The sequence below is a fragment of the Saccopteryx leptura genome, chromosome 10 (genome assembly GCF_036850995.1).
Source record: "Saccopteryx leptura isolate mSacLep1 chromosome 10, mSacLep1_pri_phased_curated, whole genome shotgun sequence".
NCBI classification, from domain to species: Eukaryota; Metazoa; Chordata; class Mammalia; order Chiroptera; family Emballonuridae; genus Saccopteryx; species Saccopteryx leptura.
The window spans coordinates 12,221,496-12,243,916 of NC_089512.1; the positions used below are offsets into that span (position 1 = coordinate 12,221,496).

Below are 22,421 nucleotides of genomic sequence, written 5' to 3' on the forward strand. Positions count from 1 at the left end.
TGACCGCCTTCTGGGAGATGACTTCTGAGCCTGTGGAATGAGGCTGATAAGAGGGTCTCAGTACTCACGGGGCCTTGAGTCACGCCAGATAATTCACATTAACACTGCGAATTATAGTCAGGGCCTTGGGCCACACCACACCCGCCTGACCTCCGGAGGGGCTGGGGGCTGAGTGACTGGGGTTAGCCACCCAGCCACCCGCGCCTCTGCCGCCGGCCACCTGTGCTCTAGGGAGCTGCCCTGGCTGGCAGTAGTCCATTTTGCTGTCACACTTTGTGGCTGGGGGAGGAAGCCCTGTCCACACAGCTCCACTGGGAGGGGCAGCTGGACGCTTGCACCTGCTCCTCCTGGAGTCTACCTTCTGCGCCTTTCGCCCTTCTTGATTTTAATCAGCATCCTTTCCCTGTAATTAGCTGTAATCAGAGTCCTTCTGGCAGATCAGCGAACCGGAAGGTCGTCTTCAGTATTGCCAACTTGGGGTGATAAGAGCTTTTTATTTTATAAGGAAAGGAATAATGATTTCTCTCTCGGACGCTAAGAGTTGTTCTTATTTTTTTTTTAAAGTTCAAATTGGATGTAAAATTTTATGAATGCATTTTATCACTTCTAAAGATACTTTCTTGATTTTTGTTCTGTTCTTATGATAAAAGGTATTGTTTTCTTTCTTTTTTTTTTTTACAGAGAGAGAGAGAGAGAGAGAGTCAGAGAGAGGGATAGACAGGGACAGACAGATGGGAATGGAGAGATGAGAAGCATCAATCATTAGTTTTCGTTGCAAATTGCGACACCTTAGTTGTTCATTGATTGCTTTTTCATATGTGCCTTGACCGTGGGCCTTCAGCATACCGAGTAACCCCTTGCTCAAGCCAGCGACCTTGGGCTCAAGCTGGTGAGCTTTGCTCAAACCAGATGAGCCCCCGCTCAAGCTGGCGACCTCGGGGTCTTGAACCTGGGTCTTCTGCATCCCAGTCCGACGCTCTATACACTGCGCCACCGCCTGGTCAGGCAAAGGTATTGTTTTCTTATATTTGATTTATTTTTTCATTTCTATAATTACTTATGCTTGGTTGTGCTATTTAAATATACTGTTCTCTCTGATTAATTAATATTTATGATTTTGTTATCAGTGATTTAGTAGTTTGTCTTTATTTTGCATACATGGGAAAAATCTTTTAATTGCTGTAATTTAAAAATATTTTATAAGAAGACTTTCTAAAATATGGTTCTTCCCACGTCCCCAGTTTAGCATTTCCGTGACTCATCGCCCCCTTTGTGAACATCCTGGTGTGTAATGGGCCCTCGGGTCCCATTGAGGGGAGAGCCGCTGTTCGCTCTACGTTAAATGCTCCCCGGACGGCTCTCTGTCTGGAATTGTTGGGTTTGCTTTCTCTTGTTTTTCCTGTGCTTTCAGGTCCCACTTGTAACTCTCAGGGTGCCTTTCGGAAATGGTCCCTCTCCTGCCTCTGCTTGGCTCTGTTTTCATGGCTGGGGGCCTAGAGACTGCGGAATTCAGTTGTTACAGAATGATTTTCAGAACGAGAGTAAGTAGGCTCCGAATTAGAGCCCAGGGCCCTGTTCTCCAGAGAAAGAGCCTCTGCTTCACGTCACGGATTTTTAAGTATACATTTTGGATTTTTTGGAAATAGTTAGCTCCCTCTTTAGTTGTTGGCTGTTCTAAATACATAGGTAAGTCATAAGGTTGATTGGTTGGTTAGTTTGTTCATCTGTCTGTACATTTGTTCACCTGCTCGCCAGTCTGTCCATCCGTCCCCCATCCGCCTGTCCGTCCATCCACTGACCCTTAAGCACCTCTGCGGTGCTGTACCCTGCTAGCTGAACGTGACTAGGTAGACGCAGCGTGGAAACGGGCTTCTGCCTAGCAAATACGTGCGAGTGCAGTCTGAACTTGGTTGTGGGAACTTTAGAGAAAGACCTTTTCAGTTTTATTCTCTCTGGTAATAATTTTCATTTCAGATGTTTAAGTTTTAATAAGAAGAATGCTGTGGAGAAGAGTTGACATAAGGCCCGAGACCGCTGTCCTTCAAGAGGCCTGCTTGCAAGGACAGCCCTTGGCCTCTTAGAACCTGGCCCTTGGCGTGTTCTCAGTTACACTGTATCTGCCCAGGGAGGCTGCCGGCGCCCAGGCTGTTGGTGCCGACAGTACGGTTGATGTGGACACCTGCTTGCCTTCTGGGAGTCTGGGATTTTGAAACTTGTTAGACAGGGTGGCTGACATGACCAGCCCCCGGAAAAAAACCTTGGTCACTTCAGACTCTAATGGGCTTCCTTGGGCGGAAACCTCACACGCATGTGCCACGTTTTCGTGGCTGGGGGAGGGAGAGCGCTCTGTGTCACCCTACGTGGGGGAGGGAGAGACTCGGAGGTCTGCTCACAGAGCCCTCCTCCGCCTGCGGCCCCTCCCTCAGTCCCTCCCGGTTCAGCTGCGTGTCCTCGCTCCCCCGTTCTCTGTGGTTTCACTTCCCACAGTCTCAGTTACCCTTGGTCAACCATGACCCAAAATGTTAAAAGGAAAATTCCAGGAGTCAACAATTCCTAAGTTTTGAGGGGCATGCCATTGTGAGTAGTATGATGAAATCTCGCACCGTCCCACTGGGACGTGAGTCACTCTTTGTCCGGCGTGTCCGATCTGTACATGCTACCAGCCTCTTAGTCACTGAGTGGCCATCTGGGTCACCAGATTGACTGTCACCGCATCTCAGTGCTCATGTTCACGTCACCCTTATTTTACTTAATCATGACCTCAAAGGGCAAGAGTAGTAATGTTGGCAATTCGGAAATACCACAGAGAAGCCGTGACTGTATATGTGCATGGATAGGAAAAAACATAGCAGGTGCAGGATTCAGTCCTTTTTGGGGTTTCAGGCACCCATAGGGAGTTTTGGAACAAACCCCCTTGGATAAGGGGGACTACTGTACCAAACCTTCACCGTGAGGATGGCTGTATGTGAGTCTGTGAGTCCCGCAGCAAGTCTCTGAGTGTGAGGCTTGTCTTGGGGACCCCTGGCACCAGTGCCTAATGTTAAGGTTTCCTGATATGTGTGCAGCTCAGTACTAATTGCTTTACGTGGATGGTCTTTGCCTCTTCCCAGCAACACTGCGAGATAGGTCAGCGTCATCACTGCCATTGCCAAGTGCAGATTCTTAGCTCATACATTTGTTTCAGTATCTCTTTTTTCTTCAGGTATTTGCACCTTACGGTATCTTGCTCCTGTTGTTCAGAGGAGAGTTTACGTGAGGATAACCACTGAATACTTTCCCAACCACTTTGTCATTGCAGGTACAAGCACATGCTCGTGGAGCCTGACCCGGTGCCGGCGTACGCCCTGAAGCTGCTGGTCGCAATGACCGAGCACAGCCCGGCTTTTACCAGGTACCTGGCCTTCTCCTCCTCGCTTCTCATCTCTGAAATGAGTTTTATGTGTTCTGAAAATGTTAACGGTGATGAGATTCTAAACGTTTAACGTTTCGGTTACTGAAGTGGTAATTTTTCGTGTTTTATGATGGCTGTTTCGTGCTGTTTTGGGTCTTGTCATATTTTTATCCCTGGTTGGAGTTTGCGTCCTGTGGAATTTTGGATGCTTTAAAATGATAAGTTCCTTAAGGAGAAAAAAAATGAACACGTATACTTTTTAAAATGTCAATTGTTGCCTCACATTGTGCTGAAGAGTCTATTAAATCTCTATTGGATTTCTAGACTATTACTTTCTTCCGTTTTATTTAGTTGACACACTTTATTTTAAGCAGTGGCGGGCCTTTGCCTTTATTGAAGGTGCTATGCGTGATGATGTCAGATTTTTTTAGAACTAGTTTCTAGGATAGTGGCAACTGCTTTCAGTCTTGTAACGAAGTTTATCAGAGAGAAAGGCCAGGTCTGTGGAAGGGGAGGGGAGGGGGAGCGCCTCTTGAACAAGGAACAAGAGCCTGATCAAATCTGCATTGGACCTGACTTGGGGATTTTCTTAAAAAACCCTCTGGCGCTGCCGCATCCAGCTTATTATTGGGTTTAGAGCAGAAAGGTAAATTGTTTGCCATGTTGGTCTAATTTTACTGTTAGAAGGAATGTGTTCAACTCCCCCGAGCTCTGTCCTTTTCTCTCTTCTTAATTTTACAGTAGGTTGCACCAAACTATTGCTTGCACAGAGAGCGATGCCCCAGTAGCTGGTTTCCATTAAGAGATAATTAGTTTAAACAAATCTGCCTTAGCAAACAAATTAAAATTTAACTTCTTGAGTTCTTTTGGAGCAAAATTTAGCTCTTCTCCTGAGTTGCAAAACCAAACCAAAACAAAAAACAAAAAAACAACCCAAACATGTTTATGCTCTTATCTAAGAATTATCATTTTAGTTTGCTTAAGAAATCTTAGAGCTGTTTGTTTTATGGCAAGAGTCACAAATATGTATTTAGAAGAATGAAATTTTAGTGATCTCTTAAGTGAAGTTCATGGTGTATGTGAGGTGTAAGCTTTAGTGAAATACACTTCTGCCCTTACAGTCACTCATCTTCAACTGACTTTCCTCATTGGTTTTTGGTTCCACTTTCCATCCATCCATCCATCCATCCACCCATCCATCCAATCCATTTCTCCAATCCATCCCTCCCATCCATCCCTCCTTCCAATCCATTTCTCCAATCCATCCCTCCCATTCATCCATCCCTCCATCCATCCATTCATCCATCCATCCATCCATCCAGTCCATCCAATCCATCCAATCCATCCCTCCATTCCTCTATCCCTCCATCCCTCCATCCAATCCATCTATCCAATTCATCCATCTATCCAATCCATTCAATCCATCCATCCAATCCATACATCCAATCCATCCAATTCATCCATCTATTCATCCATCCAATCCATCCAATTAATCCCATCCATCCATCCATCCAATCTGTCCATCCAATCCATCCATCCATCCATCCCATCTATCCCATCCATCCCATCTATCCCTCCATCCAATTCATCCATCCAATCCATCCATTTAGTTCATCCAATCCATCCAATTCATCCATCCAGTCCATCCAATCCGTCCATCCAGTCATCCATCCAATCCATCCATCCATCCATTCATCCATCCATTCATCCATCCATTCATCCATCCCATTCATCCATCCATCCAACCCATCCCTCCATTCTTCTATCCCTCCATCCCTCCATCCAATCCATCTATCCAATTCATCCATCCAGTCCAGCCAACCCATCCATCCAACCCATTCAATCCATCTAATCCATCCCATCCATCTATCCAATCCATCCATCCAATCCATTTATTCATTCATCCCATTCATCCATCCATCCACCCATCAATCCAATCCATCCATCCGATCCATTCAATCCATCCATCCATCCATCCCATCCATCCCTCCAATACACCCATCCATCCAATCCATCCAAACCATCCATCCACCCTCCATCCACCTGATCTATCCACCCTATCCATCTACCCAATCCTGTTCACCCACCTGCCCAATCAACCAACCAACCAACCAACCATTGAATCAGTAACTACTGAGTGAAGACAAGGATAAATGGTAATTCAGAATAAGTTATCACCCTCAAGGTACTCCTCTGCTTCTCTCTGTTTCATCATTAGGTTCTAATACCCACCCTCTGATTTCCATCACTGTGGCAGCTCCTGGCACAATTCTGGTTAATAATATAATCCTGGGTCTTGGTTCAGTTCAACCTCTTCCTTCTTTTACTCTCCTACGTTTTCAAACCTCCTCAGCTCATGACTTAAATCACACACTAACAGGGTAGACATCCCTCCTCATTATGCTAATCATGATGTAACTCATCATCGTAACTCCTACAATAACTAATTTAAGCTTTTACATAATCGCTCCTAGAGTGAGTGTTAAATTGACTTGCATGGATTTAGTGACAGCTTTCCTTGCAGTGGTAACCAGCACCTGGCAGAGAGCCCACATGCTGATGTCTCTCAGGTCACGTGATGCCGTGGCTTGAGCCACTCACTGCGTGTCGTGTTGGAAACCGGCATTTAGTTAAAGTCTTTGGTCGGAGCAGCCCTGGTATTTGGGGGGGGGGGGGCTATAATCAACAGTAATTCGTAGTTCCTTCCTTCTGTATTTAAATAGAAGTTCAGAGATCATTACTTTTTTTTTTTTAAACAGAATGCTACCTTACATTTCCCCCAAAGTATTACTTTACTTGCCCACAAGAAAATTCATTTGCTGCTTTTCTCTTCTTCAGAGTCTGTTTCTACCGTAGAATCGTGGGCCTTCAGAGCAGAATCCACTTTGATATCTTTCTACCTGCAGGAAAAGTTAATACTGTCCATTCCCTCATGAATTTCTCCACCAATAGTTATATTCACCCAGGTGGACAAAATAGACATGGTCCTGGTTTTCATAATTACATGGGTGTAATAGGTAATAAACGAGGGAAGCAATTTAAAAACCACAATTCCAGCCAGTGCTAAGTAGCCGCAAAGGACAGTAAAGCTGGTTAGAGAGCGGAGAGTGATGGGCTGGGTGGCCGTTTGGAGACGGTGGTCGGAGCTGCTTTGGGAAGGGGACATAGAGGGTTGAGTTGACTGGCCGTATTAATGTTAGCTTCGTTGTGAAAGCAGCGGGCCTCCAGCCTCCAGGGACTTACAGAGGGAGGGGGTGACAACAGCGTCCTATGCTGCTGAGAGCGTCAGTACGTGAGGATGGAGAATTAGCAATCATGGTCAGCAACTGGAGTCACTGTAAGGGTTCATCTCAGTGGCATGTGGGAGACATCCCTGGTGAGAATTCATGGAGGAGGAACTGAAGGGGTAGAGACCGGGAAGACCAGTAATTCTAGAGAGAGTTTTGCTACAAAGGACAGCTGAGAAATAAGAGCTATGGGATCACAGGAGTGGTTTTTTTGTTTGTTTTTAAGATGAGCTGTATTTTAGCGATGCTTCTGTAGATGAGAATGATCTACTGAGTTTAGTTTACCGAGGTTGGTGAGCTACAGCTTATGGGCCCTGTCCGGACCACCTGTTCTTGTAAATAAAATATTACCACGAACACAGCCACTCCGACTCGGTTATTTATTTACTGTGGCTGCTTCTGCCTTTGCAACGGCAGAATTGAGGAGTTTTGAAAAAGACCATATGGCCTGCGAAGCCGAGTGTATTTAGTTCTGGTGGCTTACTAGAAGAGCTTCCCTGGCCTTGGTACTGCAGGAAGGGCAGAGCTGATGGAGAAAGAGGTATGTCCTTGCCCCCTAGCGCAGGGGTCAGGAACCTTTTTGGCTGAGAGAGCCATGAACGCAACATATTTTAAAATGTAATTCTGTGAGAGCCATACAACGACCCGTGTACATTGCACATTTTCCAATAAAAATTTGGTGTTGTCCCGGAGGACAGCTGTGATTGGCTCCAGCCACGCACAACCATGAACATGAGCGGTAGGAAATGAATGGATTATAATACATGAGAATGTTTTATATTTTTAATGTTACTATTTATTTTATTAAAGATTTGTCTGCGAGCCAGATGCAGCCATCCAAAGAGCCACATCTGGCTCGCGAGCCATAGGTTCCCGACCCCTGCCCTAGCGGATCTCCCCACAATATTTCCCCAGGGGGCAGTGTTAGGGTTCACGGCCATGTGGAGGGTCATTGAGCTGGTGAGTGAGGAAGTGGTGTCCTGCCTTTGGGATGCTGGAAAGAGAATTTTGAAGTGGTGGTACAGTCAGTAGTCACAGAACTGTCCAGAACCTGGGGACCTGAGGTGGGATAAGAACAGACTCTGATAGTGATAATGTCAGTGAATTAAGAGGTTAAGGCAGTAGTTCTCAAAATGTGCGCCCTAGAAGATTTCCATGTGCGCCCTATGGTATTCCAGAGAAATATGTGCCTGTTGGGGACCAAAAAACCAACAGGGTTTTTGGAGTTTAGATTTTGGGGAACAGAGGTGTGGGGAATTGGCTGTAAGCTGACAGTCTGCCCAACCCCCCACCTCACTTGCCTGATTAGGTTGCAAAAGGCTGTTAAGCTGTGGTGCTGGATTGTTTACACTACCCCCCATTTCCCCCAGAAAGACTGGAGGCAAGTTTCTTCTATCCTTTGTTTGGTGTAAAGTTAAGATGATATATATGGTGGGGGTTTTCTGCTCTTGGTAAAATTCTTGGGTTGCCTTGGAAACATGAACAAAGATCTCATTGATTTGCTAATGGCCCACTTTGCCCTATAAATAAAGCAAGATTCAGCTTTTGGGTGCACTTTGTTCTTGCCATCAGCAATTACAGGGCTCTTCTGACCCCGTATTTTCTTAATTCCATACTGTTTCCACTTGGGACCCGAAATTACTAGCAGCACTGGTTTGTGACATGTGCCCAGATATAAAAATAAATATAGTTACTCTATTATACCATTTCATTACAAAAATACTGCTCTTTTTGTAAATACATCATTATTATATTTATTTTTAACACATCATTATATTATCTCTAGATAAATACACCCAAATAAAATGGATAGATTTCTCAAAATGAAGTGTGATATTAAAGAATCCAATTCTGGGAGTGAGCAAAAGTTAAGTGTATATAAAATAGGACTTGAAGGCTGACAGGCAGAATTTAATTTATAGCATTTCCCATCACTTAACACTGAACAATACGATTGGATAAGAAACCCTATTCATGGAAGCTTGAAGTGATTTTGGTTTAACATTAACAGAAGAAGAAGAACTGGCAGCTATATCCACTGATCATGGATTAATGATTAAACATAAGGAATTGTCTCTTGAAGCCTTTAGCCTTTTAGATTTCTATAAAAAAAGAATATGTGGCAATATCCAAAACAGCTTTGAACATTTTACTACAATTTTTACAAATGTGAATTAGGATTTTCTACCCTCAACACAAGAGTAAAAAGAGAGGAATTCTTCAATATATTGACGAGGAAATGAGAGTTTGCCTTTCAAATATATGCCCAAACATTGAAGAAATCGCTAGGACACATCAGACTCATGTTTCTCATAAACACAAGAATGAAAATACTTAACATATTCACGCCAGGACCTGCTGAATTTACTAAATCTTACTAAGAATGTATCTATATATATATAAAGATAACTTTTTTGTCGTTTTTTTATTTTTCAACCTTTTTTTTTACAAATTCTAAAAAACATAACTCAAAAAATATAACATAAAAATGTTTTTTAGTGTCAGAATAAATTTAATTTTGTTGTATTTATTTCGTTTAATTGCCATGAAAGCATGCTTTGACTTTATTTTTTTCTTTAATATTTGACTTAATTATTATAACATTTCTCAGAAATTTGTATATAGTGCACTTACAATTATTTGTAGGATTTTAAATGCGCCCCCACTTCAAAAAGTTTGAGAACCACTGGGTTAAGGTATCACAGTCTTATTGTCCTTTGTTACTATCTTCTGTTTCCTAGTTTAAGGTAAATAATAAAAATAGTAGGTATTGTGATTATTGCAGTAATTTTTTTTTTCTTTTTCTTTTTCTTTTTTTTTTTCTGAAGTTGGAAACGGGGAGGCAGTCAGACAGACTCCCGCATGCACCTGACTGGGATCCACCTGGCATGCCCATCTGGGGCATTGCTCTGTTGCAACCAGAGCCATTCTAGTGCCTGAAGCAGAGGCCACGGAGCCATCCTCAGCGCCTGGGCCAACTTTGCTCCAATGGAGCCTTGGCTGCAGGAGGGGAAGAGAGAGACAGAGAGGAAGGAGAGGGGGAAGGGTGAAGAAGCAGATGGGCGCTTCTCCTGTGTGCCCTGGCCGGGAATCGAACCTGGGACTCCTGCATGCCAGGCCAACGCTCTACCACTGAGCCAACCAGCCAGGGCCTGCAGTAATTATTTTAATGAGTTCCTCTTTTTACAGTTGGCTTTTAAAAAAATTATTTAGGTACTTTTCCTGTGGAAAATGTTACATTTTCTCTAATAAATTGTTTAAGCATGTTCATAATTACAGTTTCCTTTTAGCTCTGTCAGGTGGGCCCGAGGGACTCGCTTGCTCAGGTCTACCATGCCGTTGGCCACACTTTATCACCTGCTCATTGTTGGCTGAGACTTACGTGTGTTGTGACACAGTTTGGCTTATGATTCTCCGGGTCTTTCCCAGTGAAGCTTGTCAGAGCCCTGGAGAGGTGGGCAGGACAGACACCCTGAGGGTCTCTGGTCATCTCCTCCTCAGCTCTGCACTGTCACAAGCCCCAAGCTTCCTGGGCCACTAGACCGAGCTGGAGACTGGTGTGTGAACTCCGTGGCCATTGTGGAGATGACAGGAAAGCATTGTGAAAGTAGCAGTGCTCAAGCACCACGGTGATTTTACCGCAGGAGGGCTAGCAGAATGTGAAGTCAGGGGCACGATTCCAGCTTCCTAAGCATTTCACCGTTGGGGGTTACAGCCAGCAAAGCCATCAGCTCACGGCGTCCTAACTGTAGAAATGCTAAAGTCTCTTTACATGATTAGTGTACCTTCTGAAGCTAGAAAGAATCAGTCCCTTGATATTATTTGGCAAGTTTCAGCATCACAGTGTAGTTTTAATGTTTGCACTTTCTTCTGGTGATTTACCAGGGCAGTTTACCATTTTAGAATTAGCAAAGTACTTGTGCTGCAAACTTCTGTTCTTGTTTATCTTCTCTTGATAAAGTCGTGCATCGTCTGGAGAGATATTCTGCACAGGCCTGTCCCTGCCAGCCAATTCTAGAACAAGTGAAGGCCAACAGGACGCAGTGTACCACGTGGCCTGAAGTGCCGAATCCCCGTCATGTCTCAACACCGCGTCCCCTCTCGTATCCCGTCTCCGATTCTACGTGATGACAGTGATTGGTCAGAACACATTACAGTGTTAGCTGTACCGACAGCGCCTTTGTCGTATAATTGAAGAGCACGAGGGCTGCCAGACTAAACGGTGGTCTGAGCTGCAGATGTTCTGTGACTTCCAGGGCACATATTTATTCCCAAGCATGTGTCACCATTTAGCATTCTCTGCCGTGGCACAGCCCATGGGAAAGAAACCCAGGCAGGGCAGTGGGCTTGCCACGTTCTGCAGTGAGGTCAGTGCCTCCGAGTCACCTGCCCCCGGCATGCACTTCCTCTGTGGGTGTGCATTTCTCCTTCCTTAACCCAGCTGGCTGCAGAGTGCACAGAATGACCAGCTTTGGGGGACAGACTTCGTTACGTATCTTGAAATTCCAAAGTAGGAGAGGCCCAAGGGGAAAATGGGCAAAGGATGAAAAGGCCATTTCTAACAGTAAACATGAAAAAAGAGTCACCTTTATTAGTAATCAAAAAGAATTCTATCAAAATAAAAAGAAAGTCAGACTGGCAGCATTAAAATTCTTTTAAAAAATTTATTGAGGTAACGTTGGATAATAGCATTACATAAATTTCAGGGGTGCATCTTTATACTACAGCATCTGCATGCTTTATTGTGTGCTCGCCATCCAAAGTCTGGTCTCCTTCTGTCCCCACATTAATTACTTTTTAAGTAGCACTCGCTCAGAGCTAGTGAGATGTACACTTTCCAAATGAGTGCATCCTTTCTGACAAGCAGACTGTCATATGTTTTAAACCTTAAATATTCTTTGATTCTACTTCCACGAATATATCCAAAGACAAATAGTAATAGAGATGCACAAATATTTATATACAAGCATGTTCATTAGAACTCTGTGGCCGTGTTTCCTTCACGCGTGCGCCTTCCAGGCCTGCACTGGGTGTCTCCCAGGGGAACAGGGAGGAAGGCGTTCTGCAGAGTCACTGATGTAACCTACCATTCTTCCGTTTCCACCTAAAATCTCCTTTCTATTTGAAAACACTTGCTGTTCACTTAACCGCAGTGTCTCTCACTGAAATTCCTATCTTCGTGCCGTTTTAGGCAAGGGGAGATTTTCGTACATCCGCGGTACATTCTGGTGTAGCCTCGTTTTCTAACTTAACTCGAAGACCTCAGCAGATGAAGCAGTAAGCTTTTTAACTTAGATGAAGTTATCTATTTTTTAAGTGAGCAAGAGACAGACAGGAAGGGAGAGAGATGAGAAGCCTCAATGTGTAGTTGAGTCACTTTCAGTTGTTCATTGATTGCTTCTCATACATGCCTTGATGGTGGGGGTGGGGTGGGGCTCAAGCCTATGACCTTGGGCTTCAAGCCAGCAATTTTTGGACTCAAGCCAGCAGTCAAGTCGAAACCTTGGGATTTCGAACCTGGGACCTCAGCATCCCAGGTCGATGCTCTATCCACTGCGCCACCATTGGTCAGGCTTGGCTTAAGTTGTTTTTATATTGCCTATGTTTTTGCCCACTAGGGTGTAAATTTCCTCAGGGAAGACGTGTGATGTCTGCCCATAAAGAGGATTCTCTGGATCTTTGTAAAATGACCAGATCTGAAAATTCTCTGTGCTGAAGCTGCTAAAACCTCAACCCTGCCACCTTCCTTTATTGTGAAAAAAAATTTTTTTTTTGTATGTATGCCTTTATTGGTAAAACTTACGCAATTCTCTTCAAGAGAATTAGCAAACATTGCAGGCGAGGACAAACATTTCAAAGAGAAATGTCACAAATATTATTGCTTTCAGGGTAGACATAATACCATGCTGTAGCTAAACGTTATGGAACTATTTCTTTTTGAAGCTGATTCACTGAACCAATAATTTGAAATTCAGCTGATGTTAGAGGTTTTTTTTTTTTTTATTTAAAAATGGCTGTTGCTGGTCTACTAGATGGGCAAATTATGTAAGTCATAAGGAATGAAAAAGCTTTGTTTTCTCTCTAGCGCTCACTTATGAACAAATGCGAACTCTGAATCTCCTAACCAGCATCGTTGGAAAATCTTTTAAAAGTCCAGCGTCTATTTGGATCTCTGTACACATTGGCCAAAGACAGATTATTTAGGGAATCAAATATGAATTACTTTTTATTTATTTATTTTTTTTCTGTATTTTTCTGAAGCCGGAAACGGGGAGAGACAGTCAGACAGGCTCCCGCATGCGCCCAACCGGGATCCACCTGGCACGCCCACCAGGGGGCGATGCTCTGCCCACCAGGGGGCGATGCTCTGCCCCTCTGGGGCGTCGCTCTGTTGCCACCAGAGCCACTCTAGCGCCTGGGGCAGAGGCCAAGGAGCCATCCCCAGCGCCCCGACCATCTTTGCTCCAGTGGAGCCTCAGCTGCGGGAGGGGAAGAGAGAGACAGAGAGGAAGGAGAGGGGGAGGGGTGGAGAAGCAGATGGGCGCTTCTCCTGTGTGCCCTGGCCGGGAATAGAATCTGGGACTTCCGCACGCCAGGCCGACGCTCTACCACTGAGCCAACCGGCCAGGGCTGAATTACTTTTTAAAAAGGCGGCGGGTGTAAGATGGAGTTGGGGTGGAAGGCAAGTTCAGGCTTGTGGTGGACAAAAGTCCAAGATGGCCTTTGAGATGCCCGTTCCTGGCATAGACACCCCTTCTCAGTCATTCAGTTAAACAGTAACTTAGAGCTGCCGTGAAGGGTTATTGCGGATGTAACGGAGGACTCAAACTAGCTGACCTTAAAATATGGAGACCATAGGTGGCCTGACGAGCGGGAGCCATTCCGGCCTGTCTGGAGGTCAGAGACGGGGTCGGAGAGGTGGGAAGCTTGAGAGTTGTACATGGAGGGGACCCGCCATCTGCTGGCACTGCTGATGGAGACCACGTGCTAAGAAACGTGAGTGACCTCTAGGATCTGAGAGGGACCCCTAGCTGACAGCCAGCAAGGGACTGGGGACATCAGTCCTACAGCTGCAGGGAACTGAACTCTGTCAACATTAAGAGTGTGGTTGGAAACCGTCCCCTTTGACCCTCACCCTCCAAATGAGAACTTAGCCCAGCCAAGACCTGGATTCCAGATATGTAACAGTCAGAGTACATAACCCAGCCACGCTGAGCTAGACTCCTGACCCAAGGACATTGAGTGAGTAAGTGGGTGTTGCTTTAAGCCACTGAGTTCATGGTCATTTGTTACGAATATGAGGCCCCCAGCCTGACTCCCCTGTAGTGGCAGCCTATTCTCTGGTCTCTCTGGTTCTAGACGAGTGTTACTGAGATGTCTGTGGTGAAGAAACAGTTGTTAAAACCTCAGTGTGTAGCAGTCCACACTGGCAGGTAGAGTCTACTGAGACGGCTGTTAAAAATGTCTCCCATCCCACCAGCTTCTCTTCCACTCCCCCATCGGGAGGTGACGCTAGTCCTCCTGCACTTGAGTCTGGGTGGCCTTGACGACTGGCTTGTCGTCATTTAGAATGCCGGGGAAGCGATACTTCCGGTCCCAGGGCTTGGTTAGAAAGGCCACGCACTTCTTCCCGGTCTCTGGGCCGCCTGCTGCCGTGCGGTGAGGCCGACCACGAGGGGGGCAGTGTTAGGTGATCCGTCACCAGGGTTACCGGGCCCTCCTGAGTCACCCCGGTCCAGGGGCCGGAGGTGTGAGTATGGAGGCCTTCAGGTGGGTACAACAGCCACCAGCTGTGCCAGTTGCCAGCCTTTGTGTCTTCCCAGCTGAGGCCTCAAACGTCAGGGAACAAGGACAAGTCATCCCCATCATGCCCCGTGCTTCCTGACACGCTGAGTCCATGAGCAGCATTTAAATGGGAGCTGTTAAAAAACAAAGCTTTTGGCCCTGGCCGGTTGTTCAGTGGTAGAGTGTCGGCCTGGTGTGCGGAAGTCCCGGGTTCGATTCCTGGCCAGGGCACACAGGAGAGGCGCCCATCTGCTTCTCCACCCCTCCCCCTCTCCTTCCTCTCTGTCTCTCTCTTCCCCTCCCGCAGCCAAGGCTCCATTGGAGCAAAAGATGGCCCGGGCGCTGGGGATGGCACCTTGGCCTCTGCCCTAGGCGCTAGAGTGGCTCTGGTTGCAGCAGTGCGACGCCCCGGATGGGCAGAGCATCGCCCCCTGGTGGGCGTGCCGGGTGGATCCCGGTTGGGTGCATGCGGGAGTCTGTCTTACTGCCTCCACGTTTCCGGCTTCAGAAAAATACAAACAAACAAACAAACAAAAAACAACAACAAAAAAACCCCAAAACTTTTAATTTTGAAATAATTTTAGCTTAACAGAAAAGTCATAAAAATGTACAGAGAGTTTCCATATGCCCTTCACCCTGCTTCCACAAATGGTAACATCTTCTAGGGTAATAGTATCATTAGCAAAACCAGGAAATTGACGTTGATGTAGCTTTCTTCACTAATCTGCATATGTTCTGATTTTGCCAGTTTTCCCTCTGATGTCCGTTGGCTGGTCCCAGGTCTAACCTGGGAGCCCACGTTGCACTTCAAGTTCATGCTGCCCTCGCCTCCTCCAGTCTGGGACAGCTGCTCACTCCTTTGTCTCTCTGGACTCTAACACGTTTTAAGTGTAGTGGGTAGTTGTTTAGTAAGATGCCCTGGACCTGGGTTTGTCTAATACTTTTTCATGTAGGACTGAGGTGACACAGTTTGGCACAAGGACCGCAAAAGGGACGACGTGCCCTCCTCCGTGCGTGAGGTCAGGCTGCACCCGCCGTGGCGAGGCCTTGCTCCTGGTGGTGGGAAACCCGCTCACCTGGTAAAGGTGGAGGCTGCGCTCTCCTCACCCTGACTGTCCTGGGGGGAGGCACGGGAAACCATGCGAATGCCCTGTTTTCATCATGTTTTGGCGGGGTTATGTCCCTAACCCTTTGAGAAGTGAGTTTTTTTCATGCTCACGGACTCCCGGGGAGTGAGTTATTTTTCAAAATATGAAATTAGTTTCAGTTCCGGTTTTATAAACTTAAAATCATGTTTGTTTGATAACTAATCTGTGGAAACAAGAAGAACATACATTTGCCTTTTTAAAATGGTGTCTTACACATTTTTAAAATAACTTGATCGTACTCTGGATGGCCAAGAGACACGAGACATACATGAACGTTCGTACTAAAAAGATTAAACTGCCACCAAATTTTTATCATTAGATCCAACAGGCAGAAACTGAATCCTTCAAATTTCTGCAGTTACCTCGTCATAGACCTGTGAGAGTTTGCAGGCTGGCTCCGGTCTGCAGACCGCACTTTGCGTCGGATGCTGTGGGCTGCACCCCTCCCCCGAGTTCACCTTCCCCGTTGGGGTGAGACTGGAGTTTGAATAGCTAAGCCTCCTGTCATTCTGCTGCTGGAACTCCTTCACAGGCTCCCCCTGACCTCGAAGGCTGTTTCTTTCTGCTCAGTCACATTGGCCTGTACCACTGGGGGGCTTTCCACCACTCCACGTGGGCATACTTGCCTCCTCCACATGGGCACACACACCTGCCTTCTCTATGTGCTTCACCTGCCTCCTCCACTTGGGCACACCTGCCTTCTCTATGTGCTTCACCTGCCTCCTCCACGTGGGCACACCTGCCTTCTCTATGTGCTTCACCTGCCTCCTCCACGTGGGCACACCTGCCTTCTCTATGTGCTTCACCTGCCTCCTCCACGTGGGCACACCTGCCTTCTCTATGTGCTTCACCTGCCTCCTCCACGTGGGCACACCTGCCTTCTCTATGTGCTTCACCTGCCTCCTCCACGTGGGCACACCTGCCTTCTCTATGTGCTTCGCCTGCCTCCTCCACGTGGGCACACCTGCCTCCTCCACTGGGCACACCTGCCTCCTCCACGTGGGCACACCTGCCTTCTCTATGTGCTTCATCTGCCTCCTCCACATGGGCACACCTGCCTCCTCCACGTGCTTCACCTGCCTCCTTCACGTGGGCACACCTGCCTCCTCCATGTGCTTCACCTGCCTCCTCCACGTGGGCACACCTGCCTCCTCCATGTGCTTCACCTGCCTCCTTCATGTGGGCACACCTGCCTCCTCCATGTGCTTCACCTGCCTCCTCCATGTGGGCACACCTGCCTCCTCCACATGGGCACACCTGCCTCCTCCACGTGCTTCACCTGCCTCCTCCACGTGCTTCACCTGCCTCCTCCACGTGGGCACACCTGCCGGTTCCCCCCGCCTTCCAAGGCTCGGAACACCTCTTATTAGCCGTCTGAGCTCATTAGTTTTTCTCCATGTCTTTAACCTTCTATTTATGCATGTATCTCATGGGAGTTAATTTGGTTTTATATTTGTTCATGTATCTGTGAAACCACTTGATTCTGAGTTTTAGGGAATGGATTTTGAGTTTCTAAGTTACGTCTAGTCATTTATATTAAATATTCCTAGATTTACTTTATGGTGAACCTTAACTATGAAATAAATTTTCTTAAGCATGAAATAAGTTTTCTAGAATGTGTCCCATCACCAGGGCAACGTTTACTATAGGCACAGGAGGGGGTTAGACTGTTGCATCATGTATCCTAAAGATTTTTGTAAGTTTACTCAAAGTTTTCTGATTTACACAGCACCTCCTTTTTAAAAAATAATATGAACTACAAGTATACAAAATCCCAGTGAATCTTCCGAAGCTACCTAGTACACAAATATATGGACACCTGTAACCGAAACAAGGATGTCACAGAACAGTACTGTGTGCGACACCCTTGGATATTCCCTATTTCATCATTTTTAATTACGTGAACGCTTGTCAGTACCCAGTAAACTCATCTCCTGGCTCAGGTCGGGAGACACACGGCTCTCCGCGGTGCTGATGTTTACAGCTGCTCTGTAGAGGTCAGGACTCTGTAGAGTTCTTCTGCAGTTAGAGTTGGGGTTAGTCCACGAATCACAGAAAACGTAATAGCATTTATTTTTTACGAGAAGTAATTTTATTTAGCTTGAATTCCTTTTTTATTTACCAGATGCGGCTCTAAATGATGTTAGTCAAGTCAGGGAACACAGCGGTGACGGCCGATGGTTTCAGAGGGCTGGAGGGGTGGGGTGTTAGGGGTCAGTGAGAAGAGACTTCAGAGGTGCCTCTGGTCAGCTGGCTGCTCTTGCAGGGGCCCGAAGAGCACTAGTTGTAATTAAATTCTTTTTTCATTTATTTTATTGATTTTAGAGAGAGAGGAAGGAAGAGAAAGAGTGAAACATTGACTTGTTATTCCACCCATTCATGCAATCATTGGCTGATTCCTGTATGTGCCCTGACTGGGGACCGAACTCGTGTCCTTGACGATGCATTGGGACGGCGTTCCAACCAGCTGAGCTACCTGGCCAGGGCAACTAGTTGTAATTTTTAAGCATGATTTCAGGTTGTTTACGTAGTCACATGTTAATAATAGAATATATACTGCTCACAAAAATTAGGGGATATTCCAAAAACGAATATGAAGCTATAAAATATTCCCTAATTTTTGTGAGCAGTGTATTTTAAAGTGCTATCATGAGAAGCATTATATTATTGTTTATTAGTTATTGTATTATTTTCCACACAAACAACTGTTACCCTTCTTCGCCCTACCCTTTATATTGAAACTAATCACTTCCAGGTTTTGCTTGAAACCAAGGTAGGGCTTTCTGAATGCCTCAGGCTTTAGGGACTCTATAGCTCACTTTCCCTTAACACATATATTTTTATAAACACTGTGATTTTTTTTTCCTTAGGAGAGAGGAGGGGATAGTGAGGCAGACTCCCACATGCACCCCCACCAGGATTCACCTGGCAACCCTGTCTGGGGCTAATGCTAGAGTACCAAGCTATTTTTAGTGCCTGGGGATGATGCGCTTGGACCAACCAAGCTATCCCAGTGCCTGGGCCATGCTTGAACCAGTCAAGCCACTGGCTGCAGGAGGGAAAGAGAGAGAGAAGGGGAGAGGGAGGAGGAAGAAGCAGATGGTCGCTTCTTCTCTGTGCCCTGACTGGGGATTAAACGTGGAACATCTGCCAGGCGTCTACGGCCATACCACCCTGAACGCGCCTGATCTCGTCTAAACCTGGAAAATCCATATTCCAGGCTGATGCTCTATCCACTGAGCCACCAGCCAGGGCCACTTTTCTTTTTTTTTTTTTTTTGTATTTTTCTGAAGTTTTAAACAGGGAGGCAGTCAGACAGACTCGCGCATGCACCCGACTGGGATCCACCCGGCATGCCCACCAGGGGGCAATGCTCTGCCCATCTGGGGCACTGCTCTGCTGCAACCAGAGCCATTCTAGCGCCTGAGGCAGAGGCCACAGAACCATCCTCAGCGCCCGGGCCATCTTTGCTCCAATGGAGCCTTGGCTGCAGGAGAGGAAGAGAGAGACAGAGAGGAAGGAGAAGGGGAGGGGTGTAGGAGCAGATGGGCGCTTCTCCTGTGTGCCCTGGCCAGGAATCGAACCCGGGACTCCTGCACGCCAGGCCGACGTTCTACCACTGAGCCAACCGGCCAGGACTTTTTTTTCTTAATCAATGTATTATCATAGACAAACATGCTCTGGGGAAGCCAGGTGATAAATTCCCCTTCCATCCCCCTGGCATACTCTGTGAAATAGACTGACTTGCCAGGGCAACGTGCTTAAGTGCTGCTGTTTATCATACAAAGTAAATTCTAATAAAATTAAGGAATCTGGTTGTTGTTTTTTTAACTGAAGCAGGATCAGTAAATTACAGCTTGTGAGCCAAATATGGCACACTGCCTGTTTTTGTAAATGCAATTCTGTTAGAACACAACCATGCCTATTCATTTACATATTATTTATGCCTGCTTTTACATTACAGGGACAGAGTTCAGTAGTTGCTATGGAGGCCATGTGGCCTGCAAAGCCTAAAATATTTACTATCTGACCCTTTATAGAAACGAGTTTACTGACCCTTGGACTAAAGGAATATTTAGAGATGAAGTATTCTTCTTCTTCTTTTTTTTTTAACTGCCACTTTTGAATCAAGATTATTTTCTCTTAAATTACATGGAAAAACTCTTCTAGTAGATGACACGTTTTAACTAGGTTTAATGAGGGAAGTGCCTACAGTCTATTGGGTGATTGGTGTCTACATTTTTTTTCAAGTTAAAGGATTATTAAAAATCACTGTACATCAAGTCATTAAGGCTGAGGAGGTGTCTGATGAGGCATCTATGAAAGATTGCAGTGTGGCATGCTTATAATTTAACTGTGCAGCGATGATTGGTTATGTGATTTAGTTGGTGTTGCTTATTTTGATAGTCTTCATAATAATTGTGAATTTTAATAAAATTTTACATTTATAAATATTCCACTACAGATCAATAAGGCTAAGCTAATAGTCATTTGCAAAGAGGCTTCGTATTTCTCGTGTTTAATAGATGCAGTCCAGTGGATTAAAATTGAGACGGATTTAATCAGGTGATTGCTCGGCTTCAGAATTGACGCAGTAACATGTGGGGCCGCCGTTTAAGCCCGAGCTGTCTAATGTGTGGTCATCTTTTTATTTTTTAACAGATTGGTGGAAGAAAGCAAACTGATCCCACTCATATTTGATGTAATTCTGGTAAGGAAATCTACATCTGAAATTTAAAAATTTTTAGAAGTGTTGACCTTGCTGTGTGGTTGGATTTTAACTCTGTCTCTGCCCCGAAGGCTTGTGTGTGTCCTTCCTGTTCCCTTATCGGACCTCAGTTTTCCTGTCTGAGTCGCCCCGCTCTGAGATTGTCTAGGGACACTCTTTTCACGGATCCTTTGCATTTTATCTGCATTGGCTTAAACCGTAGGCGAGGTGATATAGAAAGAATACTTTTCCTGAGGTTGGTTTGCGGAGGAAGGGGATACCGATCACTACGCTTTGGTAGGAGTTTTCTGATGTCCAGTGTGAAGCCCGGTGACTTTGTAGCTACCGGGTCAGATCAGTAATTGTATGCCTGCGGGCAGAAAGCTGTCGTCTTCAGAAGGTACAGTAGCCTAGCTTCCATACGCCATTTCTTCACAGAAGGCAACGTAGTCGGAAGCCCTCTGTTCAAGAAAGCTTATGGTTTCTGTGTGCCGGGAGTGAAACGGGATGCAGTGTGGACTTTTCTCAGCTTCTGATGAATTTTCCACTTACAATAAACACAGATCGGAAAATCGGGTCGAAAATGGAGCTGCTGCTTACAGCAAGGGAGTGCCCTTAACCAAAGAAATGTCCTCTTGTGCCTGGGTGGGTTCTCTCCCCCTTTACCAAAAAAATGTCCCTCCACGGCTGCCTGACAGCCTGGGGCAGAGGAGGGGACGGCTCAGCCTCACCTGCCGGGGTCATCGGGGTCATCGATGGAGCAACAGCTGGGATGGTTTGACACCCCTACACGTGGAAAACTAGCTTTCTTTAAGCATCCTAAGACGTTTGATCTGCAGGTTGTTGGCTTGTTGATGTGGCTGCGAGGTGAAAACGTTCGTGTTCTGAGCCGCGGGCCACCCTTCCCCTTTCCGAGGAGCCGGTTGGGTTTGCTGAGCTCTGTGAATTGGGTGAGGAGTGGGGGTGGGGTGGGTTAAAGCCTGGATGGAAATTGCTTCTAATAGTAAAGGGGTCACCAATATACTGTATACCTGGAACTAATAGAAAAAGTGAACGTAAACTCATTGAAAAAAATTTAAAAAATTCAAACCCAAAAACCCCCAAACAGTAAAAGGGGATTTCAGGGGCAGAAGTAGGAGAAGAAATAGGGAAAAGAGGGGGGAGTGGTGAAGAAACCTACGGATCAACAGCTTTCTAATGAGGATTTTAAAGCTTTTCCAAGTGGGCGGTGTGTCTCCCCGCCCGCAGCAGGATGTGCATTAGTGCTCATTTGTTGTGGAGTGGGCCTCGTCTCGGAGGGTGACGGGCGCAGGACGCTGCTGGGTTTGGCCACGGGGTTGGGCATGGGCAAGAGCCTGTGCTGTCAGCCTCAGCCGCCTCGGCCTTGCATTTGCAGAGACTGGTCTTGTACACAGAGAGGGACTGTAGAGCAGGGGTCCCCAAACTACGGCCCGTGGGCCACATGCGGCCCCCTGAGGCCATTTATCCGGCCCCCACCGCACTTCCGGAAGGGGCACCTCTTTCATTGATGGTCAGTGAGAGGAGCACATTGACCATCTCATTAGCCAAAAGCAGGCCCGTAGTTCCCATTGAAATACTGGTCAGTTCGTTGATTTAAATTTATTTGTTCTTTATTTTAAATATTGTATTTGTTCCCGTTTTGTTTTTTTACTTTAAAATAAGATATGTGCAGTGTGCATAGGGATTTGTTCATAGTTTTTTTTTTATAGTCCGGCCCTCCAATGGTCTGAGGGACAGTGAACTGGCCCCCTGTGTAAAAAGTTTGGGGACCCCTGCTGTAGAGCTTCAGTGGGCCTGCGGGGGAAGGGGGGGCTCCCCCGTGCTGTGGCAGGAGGGCCTCTCGGTACAGCTCCCTTGCCGACTGATAAACAGTTCTCCCTCGGCCGCCATCTCCAGGTCTGAAGTCCTCACCTAGAACATTGATTGCCTCTTGCAGGTGACAGAACCTCTCCATACTTGATTAATCTCTGTATAATGAGCACCCAGGCAGGCTGTATTAAAACTTCACAAACCACAGTAAATGTTTAGTTGATTAGTGCCATGATTTAAACCCTTGCCCCACTGTATTGTGGCTGTTGTAG

General features: G+C 46.2%; 1 protein-coding gene across 2 annotated transcripts in view; it reads left to right on the forward strand.

Annotated features, from left to right (window-relative positions):
• ULK4 (unc-51 like kinase 4) overlaps window positions 1-22,421 on the forward strand; it is a 418,647-nt gene that overhangs the window by 160,147 nt on the left and 236,079 nt on the right. For both annotated transcript variants that reach the window (XM_066351269.1, XM_066351270.1), the window contains 2 exons: window positions 3,299-3,391; window positions 20,274-20,322. In XM_066351269.1, the coding sequence (XP_066207366.1) occupies window positions 3,299-3,391; window positions 20,274-20,322 (142 nt within the window). The remainder of the gene's footprint in view (window positions 1-3,298; window positions 3,392-20,273; window positions 20,323-22,421) is intronic.